General features: G+C 32.8%; 1 protein-coding gene across 12 annotated transcripts in view; it reads right to left on the bottom strand.

The window, feature by feature from the left end:
• The window catches only part of ROBO1 (roundabout guidance receptor 1), a 1106753-nt gene that overhangs the window by 81240 nt on the left and 1003829 nt on the right, over positions 1-21684 (bottom strand). For 10 of the 12 annotated variants that reach the window (XM_032276635.1, XM_032276644.1, XM_032276638.1 and 7 more), the window contains 3 exons: positions 10608-10616; positions 5869-5993; positions 3265-3436 (listed from right to left, as the gene is read on the bottom strand). In XM_032276635.1, the coding sequence (XP_032132526.1) occupies positions 3265-3436; positions 5869-5993; positions 10608-10616 (306 nt within the window). The remainder of the gene's footprint in view (positions 1-3264; positions 3437-5868; positions 5994-10607; positions 10617-21684) is intronic. The other 2 variants (XM_032276637.1, XM_032276641.1) reach the window with 1 other exon arrangement.

Consider the following 21684-nt stretch of genomic DNA (forward strand, 5'->3'; position numbering starts at 1 on the left):
GCAATTCAGCAGAGAAAGGATAATTTTTCCAACAAGTTATGCTGGAACTATTCTATGTCCTAACGTCTTGTTATATTGGTTACAGTAATCATCAAATTCACTATGTAGTTTTCACAATCATTGTTTAATGGCTGTAATGTACTTAAGACATTATAAAAATGTTTCAGTTCATTCTAGCTTATTGGAACCAGTACATGTATAATATGTATCCTATATAGGGGTAAGATTTTGAGGTTTTGAGAGAGACAACCCTAGTGTTGAATTATCAGTTAAACGAAAGCTAGTTGTTCCTTCCTTTTTTCTTTGTTTCATCCACTCATTAAAATTAGCCAGGTGTGGTGGCGTGCCCCTGTAACCCCACCTAATCGGGAGGCTGAGGCAGAAGAATCATTTGAACCTGGGAGGTGGAGGTTGCAGTGAGCAGAGATGGTGCCATTGCACTCCAGCCCGGGTGACAAAGCAAGACCCTGTCTCCAAAAAATAAATAAATAAATAAATAATAAAAATGAAAGAAAGAAAAGAAAGCATAAAATAAAGCAACTGCTATTATACTAGCGTTGAATTCTCAGTTAACCGAAAGCTAGTTGTTCCTTCCTTTTTTCTTTGTTTCATCCACTCATTAAAAAAAAAAAAAAATCTATTGAGCATTTCCACATGAGAGATCCTGGTTGGATACTGGTAAGCATTTAATCTGACTAGAGACAAGCCTTCATTTGAATTGTGGTAAGATACCACTGCAATTCAGTGGAGAAAGGATAATTTTTCCAATAAGTTATGCTGGAACTATTAGTTTTCAAAAGGGGGAAATAAAAAGAATTTTGACTTTGAACTCACATGATATACAAAAATTAATTCAAGGTAAATAAAAAATTTGCATCTCAAAGGTATAAATAATAAAGCTTCTAGAAGAAGACATAGGAGAATATTTTCATGGCTTCAAGGTAGTACAGAACACTGAAAGTACTAACCAACTAACCATTAAAAAAAAAAAAAAACCAAACACTGGTTTCCAGCAAAATTAATTATTTAATCCCTAAAACCATCATTAAGTGAATGACCAGGAAGAAAATATTTACTATATATATATACATATATACACACACACACACACACACACACACACACACACATATATATGTATATGTGTGTGTGTGTGTGTATAGATATCTGATGAAGACTTGTATGCCAAATACATGGGAAACAGAAATTAGTACATATTCCCACCAAAAGGCAAACCAAGATAACTGAGTGCACATGCCCAACAATAGACATGTACACGAATACTGAGGTTTATTAATAAAAATCCTCAGCTGAAAATACTCTATCAATAGTAAAGCACAGAAATAAATTGTTGTCTACTTATGCAATGGAATACTACACAGTAACAAAAAAGAACATAAGTGTATTTTACTGACATTATTTTGAGGCAAAAATATACACAAAAGTGTATCTACTGTATGATTTTATTTAGCCGGATTACAAGAATAGGTAAAATGAATCAATGATGATAAAAGTCAGAAAAGTAATTATCTCTGCCAGAGAGAGCCTTATTGACTAGAAAAGAGTCAATGGAAGCCTTCTATGATCTTGGAAATATTCAATATCTTCATCAGAATGGTCATTACATGCATAAATTCATCATGCTACATTAGTTTACTTACTCATGGCATGAGTATTATACTTCAGTTTACATAATCGGGAAAAGAAGACTAGTCTAGGGAAAAAGTATTCTAGCAACAATAAAAAATGTAATTTAGGGAGAACACCAAAAACAGGATGGAATTAGTAGGCTGTTAGAGTTTCACACTACAGATGACTAGCTCTGGGAGTTGCAATAGAGATGAAGGCAACCTGATGAATTAAAAAGATAATGAGTAGATACAGAGATAGGGAAAGATGAGAAATCAGATGACTCCACAGATTGTAATTTAAAAAGCAACTGCTAGGTGGCGCAAGGTGGCTCACGCCTGTCATCCCAGTACTTTGGGAGGCTGAGGTGGGCAGATCACACTAGGCCAGGAGTTTGAGACCAGTCTGGCCAACATGGTGAAATCCTACCTCTACTAAAAAATACTAAAATTAGCCAGGTGTGGTGGCGTGCCCCTATAATCCCACCTATTCGGGAGGCTGAGGCAGAAGAATCGTTTGAACTTGGGAGGTGGAGGTTGCAGTGAGCAGAGATGGTGCCATTGCACTCCAGCCTGGGTGACAAAGCAAGACTGTCTCCAAAAAATAAAAAAATAAATAAAAAATAAAAATGAAAGAAAGAAAAGAAAGCATAAAATAAAGCAACTGCTATTATACTATTACATGATTTGGATCATTATCTGGAGTTTTAAAAAAATCAACCACACTGAATATATTATAGAGTAAGCATCTTTTATTCCTGCTCCTCTTCTTTTATTCTTGTTCCATTTTTTTCCCTGAGAAACAAGACATTTCTTTCCTTAAATGCTCTTTCATATACTTTTTGGAATTAACTGTGAAAATATAAATCCTATCACTATAACAAATTTAGTTTCAGAAGTAACAAGTTCTTTACTACTGTCATGGCTTTGCTTCTATTTTTAATCTGGAAAAATTCTTGTAATTCTTTCTTGATTGCACACATATATACTATACATGTACATATATTTATATGTAAATATGTGAAATAAGATATGAGAGAAAAATACATATATAGAAAATAAAACAAATTTACGTGTGGTTTTTTTTTTTTCTTTCATTACCTTCTCAAGTTATCATTACTGTTCATCTTACAATTTGGAGATTTTGTTCAGCACTGTGTTTTATAATAGGTTTGGCATTAATTGAGTATATTTAGGGGAGTTGGCAGAATAAAATCACACTGAAGAAAACTTGTTCATTACCATAAGTTGTGAGCTGTTAGATTTTGAGCTTATGACCTAAAGGTTCCTCTTATCTCCTAAATTTAGAGGAAAGAGAAGAGATGGTAATTTACGCTAAGAGATTACAAAATAATTTTTTGTTTTCCAAAACATAGAAACATTCCTAGGTGCAGCTAAACTTCTCCTTAGATAATTACTATGTTTTATGAATCTGATTGAATGCTACAAATTTATGATACATTTAGGTCAAAATAAGAACACTTTTGAACTTACCATTGTATCAACACCCTCTTAGGTTTTATACAAAAATAGCCATAACAAAGGTATAAAGTTGGAAATAAACATATCTACTGGCACCCTCTTTGGATCCTAAGCCAAACTTGGACATTTTGAAATAAAATGCTTTACACTTTACCATCTGTAACTTCCAAATATGCCTTTGTGATGATGCTTCCAGCAACATTTAAAGTCTGGCAAATGTAATAACCAACATCAGATCGCTGGACATTAGTAATTGTGAGGTCACCAGTCTGGGAGACTGAAAACCGGCTGGATGACTGTGGTGGTTGATACGAGAAAAGCAGATTCTAGAACCCAGAAATCGAGAGGGCGGAAAATAAAAACAGGTTGTTAGTTTCCAATATTTTGTCACTTATACATTTATATCTAAAAACATACATATAGTATACATACACAAATATATATTTATCTGTCCATATACACATACGAAAATAAGCTAAATATTCTTCTATCACATACCCACATATACACATGTCCATGCACATAAATATCTACATATTTATAGGTACATATATAGGTACATAAATAGGTACATATATACACACACGAGGTTTAATAATCTAACCTCAAATCGGGTTATTTGAAAATTTAACTCTAAAGATTAATACATATTTTTCTATCTGTTTTTAAGCAATACTAGATATATAAGAATATTAACTATCATTATAGTAAAAAAAATTACATATTTAGAAAAACAAAGACAAAAGTCTTGCTTCAACTACATATGACTATTAGAATTATTAATACTAAGATTTTTAATATGTTAAAAATCTAAAATGCAAACACATTCTGACAAATTAAATTCAAGGATACTATTTTGGCACCACAATAAGCATGTCTGTTAGCTAACCACTGTAAATGTTCAGTAACCTATATCCAACTTTTAACAGGAGAGACAGGAGGTGAGAATATCTGTTATAGATTTTTCTAAAATTCATATACTGAATTTAATTGAAAAATCATGCTTCTTAGAGTTAGTGTATATGTCACACAAAATAATAGATCATGTTATTGAATTTCATGAAATAAAAAATAGTAATATTTTCTCTATCACAACAAAATAGATTCTTTTAAAAAGTTTTGGTGCCTTTTAATATACATTATTTTATAAAGGTTTAAGTATTATTCCATGGATATATGTCCAATGACAACATTTTAGGGAAAAAATGAGTTGTACTATTTAACGAAACCAAAATTATCTGAAAATTTGATGTAATGTTTAAATAACATAAATGAATCACTAAAATATTACTCTATTAAGGAGAGGTTCCAGTAGATTTACTATTTTTGCTGCAAAGATTTCCTTCTAAAATGCACTTAAAATTCTTCCTGCTCTATTAAAATATTTCATTCTTTCTTGTCTCTAATTTGCTGTCAGCAAATTTCGTTCTTTGAGGCCAAATGGAATGTGTTAGGACCCACCAAGATTCTAGAATTCAAATAAGGGCCTATATACCATAATCAAGTCAATATTTGGCTACCGAAGTGAAAGCAAAAGTGAACTTGATAACATTCCCGACGAAATATTAAATGCAGTCAATAAATGACCTGTTATTTATGAGAGCACATTAGAAACAAGACCCTGAAACAAACTCCCACAATTGATTTAAGCAAAATTTTTTTTAAAAGACCAGAAATAACTATTAAAAATAAATGAGAATCGGTTATTTACACATATCAGAAATAAGTAGAGGGAAACATTCTGTTTTATATACTTGTATTTTGAGACAGGGTCTCACTCTTTCACCCAGGCTAGAGTGTAGTGATATAATCAGAGCTCACTGCAGTCTCTACCTCAGGGGCTCAAGTGATCCTCCCTCCGCAGCCTCCAGAGTAGCTGTGACTAGAAACATTCACCACCATGCCCCATTAATTTTTTTTTATTTTTAAAGTTTTGTAGAGATGAGTTCTCACTATGTTGCCCAAGCTAGTCTCAAACTCCCGAGGTCAAGTGATCCTCCTGGCTGAGCCTACCAAAGTGCTGAGTCACTGTGCCCAACCACATTTTGTTTTATTGAAGAAGGCAAATCATTAAGAGATGAGACAAAAAGATATTTTAAACTCTTTTAGATTTTCTGCTTATTAAACTGAAGCCCAATAGTGAACTTAGAGTTTGAAAGAGTACAAATCTCTGTATTTCAGTTTCCATATACATAAAAAATTGTGGTTCATAAAATATTTAGAGTCAGATTTGATAGCAAATATGGACCACATATGATAGTTTTCAACACACTTGAATATAACAAATATATTTAACACAGCATCTCTGTTAAAGAGAATTTCATATAGGGTAATGATTCAGAAGGCAATTTAGACTGCTGAAGCTTTCTGAGAAATCACTGAATAGTTATCATCTGTTTGAAATGTACATAAGTCTTTTTTAATATATAATTTGGTACCCAAATAATACAAATGATAATTAATTGAATAATGTTGAGAAAGAAATGTTTCTTTTCTTTTTAAACTGGTTGAACTAGAAATAAAGGTAAACTTTACATACCACCTTGTGTACCAAAACTAGGTAGAGAAAATTGCTTTCAGAATTCAAGCAGTAAAAAGTTTGTTTTCCTTCTCATTGCTAAAGTTTTCTGGACATTCAGAGATTTCTCAGTTCTCTTAATGTGACAGTTGCATGACTAAGTAATATGTTGGTTTCTCTTCTCACTCATCTTGGCAACCATCTTTGCTGATTTAAAAAGAAATTAGAAAAATGTGGTACCTGACTCCCCTCTCTCCTCCAAAATATAGCTGGCTGAGGATTTCCGGTTGCTTCACATTGAAAAGTTACTGTCCGTCCCAAGGCAACAACCTGGTCACGGGGTTTCACAACAAAATGTGGAGGTTCTGAAGAAGATGAAAAAAATGACACTGAATTAAAAATCATGTAGTTACTGTCCTGAGGCAATTACTTAAATTCTAAGTGCTGCCACTATTTTATAAATGTTACGTAAAATATTAATGATAATTATTGTCCTTAATTTGAAACTAAAATGTTAGGTTCATAGAGAATGAAATAGAGTTGTTATATGAAGTTTTTTATTACCTGACCTACTAAGATTAACCCACATATTGAAAGGAATTCTAAAGCTACAATTTGATCCTATACATTCAAAGTATACCTGAATTGTTTATGAATAAATATGATCTTTTCTCACTTAGATCTGCTTAAAGGTGAATGAGCTAGAATCATACACACAAGGACCTCCTCATGCAGGCAGGTCTTAAAATTAATTTAACTCAAAATCTCCTGAAATGCTACCATGCAAATTATTAACATTTAAAACCTTCAGTCCAATTATTTGAACAGAAATGAATTTAAAGCAATAGTGGAGTCAAATTCCTCTTTCATTTACATAGGCAAGGGCATGTTCAAACAGAATATATATGGAAATGAGGGCAAATTTGAAACATCTGCTCATCGTGACATTATAAATACTGCCAGCTTTGTCCGAAGTGTTTGATTTATACCGATTTAAATGGCTACTTCATCCAGCAGCAAACAGAGTGTCAGAAAATTGTGTCAATTACATTGAATACAACAGTAGCTGAAAACTTTAGGTGTGCTGATGGTGTGACTTCTGGAAAAAAAAAAAGATACTTGTTTTTGGGCTGAGCCTTGGGCTTGGAAAACTGTACAACAAAAGTAAGTCTTTTACTGTTTGCACGTTTCAAATTCATTTCTTATCAGCTATCTTAAACACCTAATTTTTCTCCTCTCTTGTCTCAGTTTACATTGGAGTGAATGAATGCTTCAAGCGATATTTAACAGTTTCTACAGGACAGGGTTTATCTACTTTACTTTTTAAGACTTTTCCATTATTTCTAACCTTCTCTTTAAAAATATGTTGAGTTACTTAAATCAGTCACTTAAGGGAAACTCCATAAAGTGAATATGAATCAGATAACATTCAGATTCTGTTCACAAATATCATCAGTTTGCTCACAATAGTTTAATTTATTTGTTAATGAAGGTCAGTATTTTATATTTGTCTTTTGCTTAGCATTTTTGGTCAGTTGCATCTAATTACATACACACATAAAATATATTTTGATATATATAAAATATATAAAGATATAGATTTTATCAATTTATAGATTTTAACAAAATAGCTAAAATGTCCTTAATTCTGGGTATTTACATTTGTAGTTCATAAAAAAATTAAAGGTTATTTAATACACATATTAAAAATATGTATATATTTCAAATATAAAACCTCCTTTAAAAAAAGTAAATGTAAAACGACTTGATGATTGCATGGTGGCAAAACTGAGGAAAGTAATTAGATCTCCTAACTTCTAGATTAGTGTTCCTTCTTCTATACTCTTTTTTTTTTTTTTTTTAATTGAGGTTAAGTAGAAATTATAACATTTGACTAGAAAATTATAGGAGACCTGAAAAATCAGGTCACAGGCTTTCAAATGCCCTCTAACTTATAGGCAAGAAAATATGAAGTTAGGAAATATAGTTTAAGTTCAGTTTGGTAAAACTGAAGTTCTAGCTTATAATTTTTTAAAAAACTGTGATTGTGATTGAATGGCTTACTCATGAATTTAGCAAACACTATCATTATCCAGGTATAATAATAGGCAAGTGTATCATTGCTTAGGGATTTTCCTCCAGTACAAATCCATACAGGAGCATTCTATTCCTCAAGGGTTGGAATAATTGATGTCAAAATCAGACCAAAAAATTGAAAAGATTGACTGGATAATAAACTAAATTCAGACTGGAGTTTGGTTTGCTTCAGTGAAAGAAATCCAAGTGATTAATTAGATGAGTGGGAGAATATGACTTTCCAATATGCAGGGAATTTGAGTAGGAAAATATAAATGTTCAAACCACTTAGTTAAGTAAAAAACTTCGGGTGGTCTCTTTTCTAAATCTCAGAAGCATGTTTAAGAATGTGTGCCAGAATCTATGTTTCTTTTATAAAATGCCAGTTCTCCTCAAACCTCAAAGACTTATTTGAGAACAAGGAATACAAACCCTTATGCTAACTACATTCATCCTGAAGCAATCCTTCCACACAGGATATTTGCCTGGAAACGAATTTACTACATTTTGTAGGCATATTCTGAAGCCAACATCAACAGTGACATCAACCACAAGATATGTCTTAGAAATATAACTTTTAAAAACCCTCTTCTACATGTGTGTTAAATATCAGTTGTAGTAGATGTACCTCTAAGAAAAAATTTAATGGACTAAATATGCTTCTATCTATCAATCTGTCATTGTTATCTATTTAGACTGAGAAGACCATTCATTATATGTGTCCACTTGATGTTTATGATGTTTGTGATGAAATATTGGAATTTTTTTATTCCAAAAAAAAGCTACAATATATAAACTTGCTGTAACCAAAAATACGTAATCATGTTACCAAGGTCATTTATGTTTAGAGGTTGAAAATCTATAAAATCAGACAAAGGGGAAAAAAAGAAAAGCTGCCAATAATTCTATTATAGATGTTGGGTCATACTACTTAAAAAATCATTTTAAAGACTGTTAAATAAACAATATGCAAACTACTTTTAATTACTAAACCAATCTCAATTGTTTTAAATTTAGGTTATTTCTGATTTTTACTGTTAAAAATAATGGTAATGTTAACATCCTTCTGACAAGTATAATAAAAATCATTTGCTAGCTGTAGTGTTACAGGTTCTGAAAATATGCAAAGATCCGGTGTATATTAACAAGTATAGCTAAACCATGCTCAGGAATGTTTTTAATCAACTGATACTTTCATTAACTGCATACAAATAGCCTTTTCTCCCAAACCTCACAAACATTGAGCATTAGCATGTTTGCCAAACTAAGAACAGATTCTCCTCTTAATTAACATTTTTTGATTTGAAATGTTAAACATTTTCCTTCAAACCACCTTGTGGTTGATATTTGATTTGTTGTGGGTATAGTTAGTGCTCATGAGCTCAGATTTTTTTTTGATTTCTAAGAACTGCTGATAGGCTACAATTTTAGCCATTTCTCCTATAGGCTGTAACTATTTTTCCATTCTATTAATAGTCTTTCTAATCTATTTAGGCATTTTTGTTGTATTAATAAAATTATATAATATAGATTATATAATACATAATAAATCACATAAATATTCAACTCACTTATCATCCTGTGCTTTTATACCTTTATTATTTTATGCTATTTCATTGTCTACATGTATTGTTTTTCCTTTTTTCTTTATTTTTGTTGTGCATGTATTTTAATTTTTAAATTATTTTTAAATTTTTTCTTTATTTTTGTATTTTTTGTAAAGTATCATATAGAAAGCTATTTTTTCAAATAGCCAGATATTACATTATTATTGAACAATCCATCCTATCTGTATTAATATGAAAAGTCACTTTTATAATATTATTGTAACTTTTTTGTTTTTTTCTATTTTCGAGGCAGGGTCTCACTCTTATCATCCATACTGGAGTGCAGTGGTGCCATCTTGGTTCACTGCAACCTCCGCCTCTTGGTTCAAGTGATTCTCCTTCCTCAGCCTCCTGAGTAGCTGGGATTACAGGCGTGCACCACCAGGCCTGGTTAATTTTGTATTTTTGTACAGATAGGGTTTTGCTGTGCTGGCCAGGCTGGTCTTGAACTGTTGGCCTCAAACGATCCATCCAGCTCCACCTCCCAAAGTGCTGGGATTATAGGCATGAACCATCACACCTGACCTACTGCAACTTTTTAACTTAAAAACAGTGAGAGAGATTCTTTTAGGGTCAGTGTTATTCTCTGACATACCCTTTTGCATATTTATGTAAAATTATCTAAAAATTGCTTTCTAGTGACCTTATAAAATAATTGGACCATTCTCCAAGGTAAACACTTAGAAATTTGACGGCTCATTATTTATACGGGGACAAATGTTTATCAAAGTACATTTTGATAAACTTTAGACACATCATGGGATTATTTCCTACACAAAATGAAATGAATCTGACACACAGAAACGAAAATGAGTGCAAACAGTCCTAAGTGGAAGGCAATTACTCATCAACAGGATTTTTAATGACTATTACTGAACAATCGTTATAAAAACTCATATAGACACACATGAATTCACAAATATATTTTGAACCAAAAGAACCAAAATCATTTTGTGCCTGTATTTTTGTTTAATCTTATGAGATATAAATTGGAACAATACTTAACCAAGATACAATCCTACCACTTATTTCAGGAAAGAAGAAATAAAAGGATGCAGATCACACATAATTTAATAAGATATAAAGTTAGCAACCCCATTACCTTTACTCTTTGTCACAGTTACCCATACTTCCTGCAGACTTTATTCTGTGTAGTCTGTCTTTGTGGCCAATGACAAGTGAAACATGGAGGCTGATTGGTTGAAGGACATGGAAGGGTATGGATGGAAAGGGGAAGAGAAGTTCCAGTCACAGTGACACGGTGATTAGAAGATGGCCAATAAAATGTCAACTTACCAGACCCAACTAAAACAAAACAAAAAAAGAAAACATGGAATAAATAAAAATAAGGAAACATAAAATGAAACAGAACGTAATAAGATTTGACTTAACAATGATTCTTCTTTTAAGATAAAGAACATGTTAATATTTGAATATATAGCTCACACTATCCATGAATGAATATTTGTTAGCATTATAGGTATAATCATGAATAATTTAAGAAAAACAGAAGTGAACCTTAAATTCTCTACTATGATTAAATGGCAGAGCTACAATGGATGAGAACTATAAAATTATAAAACATTTAAAAATAACTTTACATTTTGCTACCAGATTACAGGTTAGAGAACTAATATGTAATGGGTTTAAAAACACTATAAATCTTAGATGCTAAAACCATACAGATATAAAAAATTGAGCATTTTAAACAAAAAAGAACGTTAAATTCCACAACTCCATCATCAGTTCAATTTTTAAAAGGTTTATGCTGCCAATGATATTCAATGATATTGAAATCTGTGCTTATCATACTCAAATGAGCATAAGTCACCCTGAGAGCTGGTTAAAATACAAATGATTATGCTACAGGTTAAAGGTGTGACTGGAGATTTTGCATTTCTAACAAGCATCCAGGTTTTGCTGCCCCATGACCATAAATTGAATAAAAAGCCTTTAAAAAGGTGTTACATTTAAATTCTTGCAAATTTTTAATTGAGATGATGTATAGAAAAAAGTGAATAAGTTATGAGAACCAAGAAAACTCTATAATCTTATCTATAAATCATAATCACATTTTCTGTTTTAAACGTTGAAACATTAGGCATCCTAACAGAGAAAGCTCAAATAATATATATTTAAAATCTTGGAAATGGCTATTTTGTTTCTTTCTGTTTTAGAAGCAAATATAATTACTGTCAAAGGCACAACTTTTTCATAATAGCACAGCAGAAACCTACAATATATTTTACTCAAATAAATAACTTCCATAGCTTTCAACAAATCAAAATTAATTATACTTGATACACATTCCTGTAGTTTAAATAAGTGCTAAAGGTTGTTGTTAAGTAGTACAGTTATAACACAAAGATACAATTTATATTGCATACTTTTGTCCCACGTGCAAAATTTCAAGGTAATTTAGAAACAGGCTTTTAATTCCCACATTTCCTTCAACATGAGTGAAATAATGTCTTTATTTTTCATTCCAAAGAAAACAAATTAAGCACAAGTTTTCACTCACTCAAGTTAGAAAAGCTAAAAAGAAACTTTCTCATTTACACAAACTTAATGTTTACTATAGCATCACCAATTATGCTACCCAGACTCAAAAACACAGAATGGAAAGACCATGGTTACAGTTTTTGGTACCTTACAGATGATGTCTTTTAAAGGACAGTAAGAAACATTTAGGCATTACAAAAGAGAGGACCTGACAAACTGTAACAATAGAATTTTGCTTTGAGAAAACAAAAAGTTATAGGATTATCTTTTGGATTAATCTGTGAAAAAAAAATTTGATCCCATTAGGCTGAAGCAGTTAAAATAAAGCCTTATATAAAGTCAGAAAAGTTGAGAAATGATTCCTAAATACTTTCATGCATTTTCAGTAATTTAAAATTCCTAAAACATTTCAAAAATATATATTAAAAACAAAAAATATTTTTTATAATTATCAAAAAATTATTGGAAAGGACCTAATTTAAAAATTTTAAATAACCCTTTTCTTGCTCACAGTTTTTACTAGCAGTCAACCCATAGGAGTAGAATCCTTTTATTAATTAAAATCCAATGGGTTTAAGAACTTTAGGCTCATGAATATGCATATCACATCAATGACAGGTGATAACTGAAAAATATTTTATAGCCTATTAAGGATCTTAAAAGTCATCTAAGAACATTATCTAACATAGAAGCTTCTCAAACAGCAGAGATTTGGAAAGTACTCTATCTTGAATGGTCATTTAAGCTTTTAACAACTATGATTACCAAGAAATGAATCCTCTTATCTAAAGGAAAACCTGTCTGTTCAGAATTTAACCCTCCTTTCATTTACTTTTAGTAAACAAATAGAAGTCATTAATATTGACTACATAAAATCCTTGTACTCACTTGAAAAAAAATTACCATCCCTAACGTTCTCAGCTAAAGAACAAATTATATGAATTTATTTAAGTTTTCACCATATTCTTACTTTCTCTACATTTCTCCAAAGGTCAGGTCAAAGATTTCCTTTCCATACAGAGAGGATTGTCCTTTCTATGAAACAGGCAGATTTTAATTATTGTCCTGTTGGGTATGGCAGAAAGAATTAGAAAAAAAAAAAAAAAAAAAAAAAAAAAGCAGAGTAATTTGGAACTCATTCATTCATTAGCTTCTAACATTCAACATTTATGGGAGGCTGCACTCCTATGCTTCTTATAACCCTTCTCAACTTCATTCCTTTCTGGCTTTAAGGTTGGAAGTACCTCTCTTCCAAGTCCCTTCTCTTGCTAAGAGAGGGCAAAAGCCTGTCTGTTTCTGTCTCTAATAAACCTATAAGATGTTGGCACTGGAAGTGACCTTAGAGCTTACCAGTCTGACCTTCTTTGGCACAAGAAAACATAAAACCTATATTGTTAAATAACTTTCTCAAGGTCACCGATGGTTCACAATAGACTGGCTTCTAGACTGCCTGACAATATCCAACTCTCTGTACAAATTTTTCTACTGGTTAGTCAGTAGAAAATGAAGTATATGGTAAAGTATATGCAATAGGATATAAAATACATTTGATTTTACATTTAAACTGCCATAAATAATTATTTAACCTAAAATCGTTACTACCAAAATCATCACTATATACATATATATAAACTAGTTTTAAAGAATTCTTCATATTAAAAATATTTTAAGAATATTTAGCTGTAGTTTAAAAAAGACTTGGAAACTAACAGGTGATAACACAGACGTAACGCTGCTTGAAAAATTTATTTTTGCAATAAAAAGTACTGCAATCATTTTTTTAAGGGTAAACCAATTTTAATTATTTCAGACTTGAAATCTTTATATTTTGAACAAAATATCCATCTTTTTTGAAACATCAAAACAGTATATTTCTGACAAGAATCCCCCATCTCTCTCTCACACAGACAACACACACACACACACACACACACACACACACACACACACACACAGCCACTAGCACTTAGAACAAAAGACTTTCTTCCTTTTGAATGTGATATCATAAAGTTCCAAATTATGTCTTTGTTTTGAAATCTTTTGTATACTAAGAGTATACATTGCTCAGCAAGTAATCTTCAGGTATAAATAAGAAGTTAAGAGAGACAGGAAGTAAAAGAAAGGACAAAGGAAATAAAGAAAAGAGGGAGGCAGGAAGGAAGTGAAGGAAGGAGGAAGATTCCTCTTATCTTCTATCTGCTTGTCATATTCAGGACACATGTGTATCAGTCAGAATGATGATAAATGTTTGGAAGAACATTATACAGAGGTTGGGGGAAAAGGCCTTTCTCATCTAAAGAAAATAAGTTAGTTGAACAGATATGTAAGAAGTCTTCAGATTAGGTCTAATAAGTACCAGGAACGGCCAATCCTTATAACTACTAAGGCCAGAAGAAAAGATGATAATGGGCCTAAATAATAGCATGAACAACTTAAAGAAAGTCTAGAAAAGAAGCAGTTAACAGTAAAGATCACTGAACCATGAATTGGTTGCCAACTATGATGTCTCTAGAGGTCTTTTAAAATAGGATTTATTTCCATTTGGCCACAACAGTTTAGATATAACTCTTTCTGGCAAAAGGACAGATAAATTGAATCTTAAAGTGCTTTCTGTCCTATGACTTTAATTACATGGACATTCAGAAGTATTTAAGTTAAAAAAATATATAATGATGGAAGATTGCTATGGTATTTGGGTCCAAAATAATTTCAGTATTACAAACTTTTAGATTGACTCTATAGAATATGTTTTTGTAAAGCAAATCTATCTACAATAGGACCAATCCTATTAGTGAATATCAGAGAACTGCTTTTTTTTTAATGGGCTAAAATGAAATCATCTTGACTATGGAATTCTTCTGCTCATTTATAGACATGTTTTCACTGCTAGTAGCTAAATGCTAATGAATCCTTAAATTGAGGTGATTTTTTTTTCCATTCTCATCTATATTACTTTTTGAATGCAGAGCTCAGTTAACAGATCTGATAGACTAGAACTGTAAACGCCACACTCCAGACATATGAATGGAGTAAGGAAGCGAGTTAAAGAAAAAAAAAAAAAACATTTGGGAGAAACACATTTTTATTCAAATACAAGGGCCCAAATTCTCAAGTAGTGAAGATAAGTATATTTGAACTGACAAAATCCAGTCGCTGGTATATTGGAGAATTCGTATACATACTCATGAATGATAATATCTCTAACAATTAAGTCTTAGGATATTTTAATACTAGGTATGATTTCTTTTGGGGGAAAAGATTGAGTTTAACATAAAAGCCTGTCATTACGTCTTTCAACTTTTCAGACATAAAAATAGAGAGATAAAGGGGGCCATTTTTAGAATATATTTAATGGATACATAAAATACCATGAACTTTTCACCTCCACTTAAATATCTCACATTATTCTGTAAAACAATAGTTCTGGAGACAATTTTGGCTGTCACACTGAAGTGGGGAAGAAGGGGAAGGCAGGGAGCTACTAGCATTTACTGGACGGAGGCCAATGATACTGATAAACGTCCTACAAAGCCTAAGATAACCTCCCAAAACAACGAATGATGTAGCACAAAAATAGTGGCAGGACTCAGAAGTCCTGATGTAGATTAGCTATTTAACTTAAAGCTTACCAGAATACTAACATACATTTATTTCACCCCATGTACACAAATTACCTTGCACAATGCCTGACATATCACAGATACTCAGAAAATGTGCCTACTCTTCTTATTCTTCCTTTCTAAAAAACATCATCACTTTCCCTAAAAGCAGTTAATAATGTTGCTAGTTACTTGTCTACTAAGGAATCTACAATTCAAATGCAACTAACCCAGCAATCTACAACAATGTGCATGTCACCCAACACATATCTTAGGATCATAATGTCAACAGTAATATTCTCTAGGTCCGCTTGGAAAGCCAGAAACCTACATCTTTCCTGTCTTTCCTCCCTGAAATACACAATTGACCACCAAATTTCATAGTGTTTATATTGTAACTATGTATCCATTCCATCTACCTCCTTCTATCTTTATTGCCAACACTCTGGCCTAAGCTATCCAACAAAACTCACCTGAACTACTATTTTGGTCTTTTCTAGTCCAATCTTATGATATAGCCAGAGTAATTAAAACAAAATAAAAGGCTCGGCTTGGTGTCTCCTATGCCTAACACTGTAATCCTAACACTCTGGGAGGCCAAGATGGGTGGATCACTTTGAGGTCAGGAGTTTGAAACCAGCCTGGCCAACCTGGAGACACCCCATCTCTACTAAAACATACAAAAACATTACCCAGGCTTGGTGGTGGGTGCCTGTAATCCCAGCTACTTGGGAGGCTGAGGCAGGAGAATTGCTTGAACAGGGGAGGCAGAGGTTGCAGTGAGCCAAAATCATGCCACTGCACCCTAGCCTGGGCGACAGAGTGAGACTCTATCTCAAAATAAATAAATAAATAAAAATAATAACAATAATAATAATAATACAATTAGAGGGTGTTTTTTTTTTGTTTTTTGTTGTTTTTTGCTTAAAATCCTTCAACATGGTCCCATTGCTCTTAAAATAGAAAGCTAAATTCTTAATGTGGCCTTGTTGTGTAACAGTTCAGTGTCTTCTCATGTCACCTCTTCTCCCTCTCCTTGATCTAGCCCTGTGAGTCTTCTTTCAATCCTTGAGGACACCACATACCCTGTTGCCTCTAGTTCTGTTTATATTATACGCTGGGATCTATCCCTTTCACCCATATCATTACTATTCACTCTTTAGAGCTCAGTTAAAAAAATTATTTTTCAAGAAATTACCTCTAAATTTGACATTAAATCATGTCAGAATGCTACCTATCTTCATAGCAACCTGAACTTTCCTCTCAGAGCACAAATTATAGTTAAAATTATACATTTGCGTGATTGTTTTATGTCTCTCTGAAATTAGCCTGTGTGCTCCATGTAAGCAAGTATTTACTCATTTTGTTCGCCATTATTTCTCTAGAACTTCTCAAGGGGAGGCTGTTACTCACATTTTAAATATCAGTTGAAAGGTTGAAGAAATGACAATAATGCTCCTATAGCCCAGTTGAAAACACTTAGTCCTATCTTTGAGAGTCCACTTTTCAAATCCTGCTGATACTGTAGATATTTGTGTGCAGTTCTCTTCTTCGGTAAGCTCTAAGCTCTGGGAAGACGGGGTCCACATCACTTTTACCTATACATCCTTCATAGTACCCAGCATGCTGTTTTGTACATGGAAAGTGCTCAAGAATTTGGTTTATCTGAAAAATTGGAATGTCTATCTTTAAATGGCATATTTCATGGAGGGTCCAGAGTTAAGGTACATGATGACGTAATGATAACATTACTCAACTAGTAGTTAAACAACTTTGGATCAAGATCCTCTCCAAAAGGAATCAGGCCTGTGATCCTGTATAAATTACATACACATTCTCTATCTGAGTTTAATAATAAGGAGGCATCAGTCTTAGCTAACTGTGTGTGAGATCATATATTAGGAACCCCTTCAGCAGCTCTGTAAGGAATTATTCAGTATATCAATTTTGCAAAAGGAAGAAAATGATCAAGTAACTTTTATAAGGTCACCTATCAGGTAAGACAGGGAGGATTGGAATTCCGGTATCTTCATTCTTCATCTCTTTTTTTTTTTGAGACGGAGTCTCACTTTTGTTCAGGCTGGAGTGCAGTGGTATGATCTCAGCTCACTGCAATCTCCGCCTCCCGGGTTCAAGTGATTGTCCTGCCTCAGCCTCCTGAGTAGCTGGGATTACAGGCTCCCACCACCATGCCTGGCTAATTTTTATACTTTTAGTATAGATGAGGTTTCACCATGTTGGCCAGGCTGGTCTTGAACTCCTGACCTCAGGTGGTCTGCCTGCCTCGACCTCCCAAACTGCTAGGATTACAGGCATGAGCCACTGTGCCCGGCCTTTCCAGCTCTTAATATGTAAAAAGAGCAATTTTTTACTACATTGGATAATTTGTTTGTAATCTTAAAAAGAGTTAAACCTTACTCTGATGTAATTTTGATTCTGAAATGTTTTGTCTCCATGACCTAAACAAACTGACTTTTAGCAAGAAATGATTTGTATGTGTTAATAAATTAGAAAAACATAGATGCATAATGTATGTGTTAATATATTAGATAAACATAGACATAAAATTACTCTGCTCATATAGGAGCAGTTTCATACTTGTAAAAAGGTTTGGGGGAAAATAACATGTTCTATTTTTTTATTTTCTTACAGAAACCATGTTAAAACAGCCAATTCCATGTCTGAAAAGTGACATGATGCAATATTTGACAATCACTGTAAATGTCAAAGGCAGTGTGAAAGTAAATGCTTTGTAAGCCCCCATCCATGTCTAACATTGAAAGTTTCAACAATCCTAGCACAGAATTATATGATTTAATGTGTATTCTCAGGAAAGCTAAGTCAGGTCAAAATTATTTATTATCAATTATATTTAGTGATTAAGTATATTCTGGGGGAGTTAAAAGCCTAAGGAAAAACACAAGAGCTCTTCTCATCTCTTTGCTAATGACTAGAAGGTACTGTTTGAAATGACTACTTCACCATCCACAAAATAACTTTTTAAAAGCGCCTTTGTAAAATGGGCTATCAGGTTTAATTGTGCAATGCTCTAAATTCTCTCCTAATAACATCGACCACACAAAATAAGTGTCCTAAAGCTAAATTTAGCAACCATTTATGGATTTTCCTACCCTCATAAATCTGTTATAAAGCAATTACTCAGCTATATTTTGTCTTATACTTAGTTTAGTATTTTCTGCAGGTGTCTTTGTATGGGCACATTATTTATCAAGTCATGAGAGTAACAGTTTAAAAGCAAATTTAAGTGCTCATGATATTTTAATCAGTTTTGCAAACTTTAGGTGTACTATACAATGTTAACTTCCAATTTATACAAAATACTTTTGAAAACTAAAATAAAAAGAATTACTTTGTATTTTTAAATTACTAACATAAGGCTCAAAGGACGCCAGATGCTATGTGATTATCAAGTGTTAAAACTCTAATGATGACCCTGATGTTTGGTGTTTGCTAAAATGATTTGTCAGTCTACAAACAATGAGTACGATACAGCCAATGATTCATGCTGTGTATATCTATCAAAATATTTAAAACCATAGCAAGCAAAAATAATCCATATATATAGATGCAAAAACAGTCACATATTTAGTTATCTTGTGTATTTAGTTTACTCAGGATTCATCACAAGGTAAAGGTGTTCTTTATGTAAATAGTCTGCAATTATCCTCTTTTAAATAATAAAATATCTCAATCACTTTATGTCCAAACAATTCTGGAAAAAATACAACATATTATGTGAATCAACCTAGAATTAATTCTTCCACATTAAATGATACTAACACTGACAATATAATTCCAAGTCTTAAAATTGTGTGAGATTGTTAATACGAATATTTTTAATGAGCTCTCAATGATGAGAGCAAAAAAGTAATTTATTTCTCCAAATTTCATTCCCAGGATAGCAGTTGAGATTTGATATATCCACACAGCTCAGTTATGTATTTCCAGATTGATGCTATTATTTCAGGATGTTTGGTTAAAAGACAGTTGCTCAGTTATACATCCATATAATTGGGCAGTGAGGAAATCCTATCCACTGTTATGTAGATGAATAAATCACAGTAAAACTCAGAACATAATGGAAGGCCTATAATGGGCTATTTATTAGTGTGGTGCTGTGTCACTATTGGTCACAGAATCATCTTATGTATCAATTATTTCTTGTATCCGACTGCTCCACTAATTTCTTCAAATATTTGCCTGGGTGTGCACAATTAAGACAGTATTTCACATTCTCTGTAGAAAGGCCATGAAGTGAATGCTTTTCTTTTGATTTTTATGATTTATATTCATTTGTTTGAAATAACTGAAAACAACCCAAAATCTTCATGCATGAATGAAAAAAATCTAAGAGAATGCCACACATTCAACAATCATTAGGTTTACAATGGCTGTTTCTTTACGCTATAAGTACACAAGAAGTTCTTTACTTTACTCCTCTAGGGAAAAACAAAACAAACAAAACAGTGAAGAATCATAGGCCAAAATGCTACTGGGTCTCAATCAAATGAAACAGCATTAAAAAAACCCCAGCAGGAGTGGTGCTCAGCATCCTATTTACACCGCTGGATCAGATCAGTTAGCAGAGGGACTTATTCCCACAAATCACTCTCTTGTTAAACTCTGCAGTGGGACTTCATTGCATCTCTTGGTTGATGACATTTTACTTTCAGCCTGCTCGCAAAGAGCTCTGCTGGCAGTGCTGATTCTTTAAAAGTTTCCATCACATATTCGCCTTTTTGGTTTTCTTTTTACCTTTTTTTGGTTTCCCCCCTTTTTACCATAACAAATCTCTTTCCTGATCAGCGCCCCCTAGTCTTCAGTTGAAAAAATTTTAATCCTAATTTTAACTACAAAATAAACAAGAGGAAGAGGAGGAAGAGAAAAAGGAGGAGAAGGAAGGAGAAGAAACATCACAAAAAACCTCCACAACAAATCCCTTAAGGGTAGCATTTTGAATAAGACTCTTAAGCTTAGTATTAAGAGTATCCATACATACAGGCAGTGGTAAATATATGTTACACTGAAAATGTGTGTGTGTGTGTGTGTGTGTGTGTGTGTATATATACACACATACATATATATGTATTTCTATTCAATATATATACTACATTTAATAGATCTATTTACTACCACCATATATATATATATATAATCTTCTAACCCCTGAAACACTGTTTACTGTAGCACTACTGACTTTAGTGGGCATCTCTGGATTACTGCCATATGTCATTAAGAATCATTCCCCAAAGAACCAATCTGCTATGTCTCTCAGAGTCTGGCAAAAGCGTGACACACATATCAAGGTTCTTAAAATCATCAAATAAAGCTTTGGGGGGTCTCATAATATGTGTTGCATCAAAATGTTGATGAACTCACAGTTCTCAACCAAGATCTTGGATTATAGTAAACCTAGGTTGACTCGGCAAAAAGGTCCCTTGACACTATTAGTTTTGGCTTTGATTCAAATAACCACATTAATGGTCAGAAACAATGCACTATTTTATTGCCAGCATTTTTCAATTCAGCAACTTAAGGAAATTGTTCCAACAAATGATTTAAATGAAGTCTACATCAAAGAAAGGAAATTCAGAATTGAAGGACCCAGTTTTTTCTCTCATTATTTATATGCCTAGCTATCATACAAACTCCAAAAAGTCCTATGCTTTGTACACAAAGAGCAGAGCTCACATGCTGATAGAAAGTTAAACATAGTGAACCCTATTTATGGAAACCACAAATTTACAAAGCAGTCTTTCTTTCCTCCAGAGGTGTTTTTGAATGCAAGTTTTAAAAAGTTTATCCCCTACTGGCAATAAAGTCTACAGTAAGCTATATTGCTTCAGTTTTACCTAAATTTAAATTTTACAATCTGAATTAATTATCTAATCGTTCATTAACACACACACACACACACACACACACACACACACACACGAGTCTGGACAATACAGTGAGACCTCATCTCTACAAAAAAATAAATAAAAGAAAGAAAAAAAGAAATGAGACAGGCATGGTGGCATGCTTCTGTAGTCCCAGCTACTTGGGAGGCTGAAGTGAGAGGATTGTTTCAGCCCAGGAGGTCAAGGATGCAGTGAGCCATGATGGCACCACTGAACTCCAACCTGGGTGGCATAATGAGACCCTGTCTCAAGAAAAAAGTCATACATTCACATAGTATGTTACACTACAATTAGCATGTATCTTGATTATTTTCAAAGTTGCTAATTCACGTTAGACAATGATCAAAT

The sequence above is a fragment of the Sapajus apella genome, unplaced genomic scaffold (genome assembly GCF_009761245.1).
Source record: "Sapajus apella isolate SASKATOON/1434 unplaced genomic scaffold, GSC_monkey_1.0 scaffold8, whole genome shotgun sequence".
Lineage (NCBI taxonomy): Eukaryota > Metazoa > Chordata > Mammalia > Primates > Cebidae > Sapajus > Sapajus apella.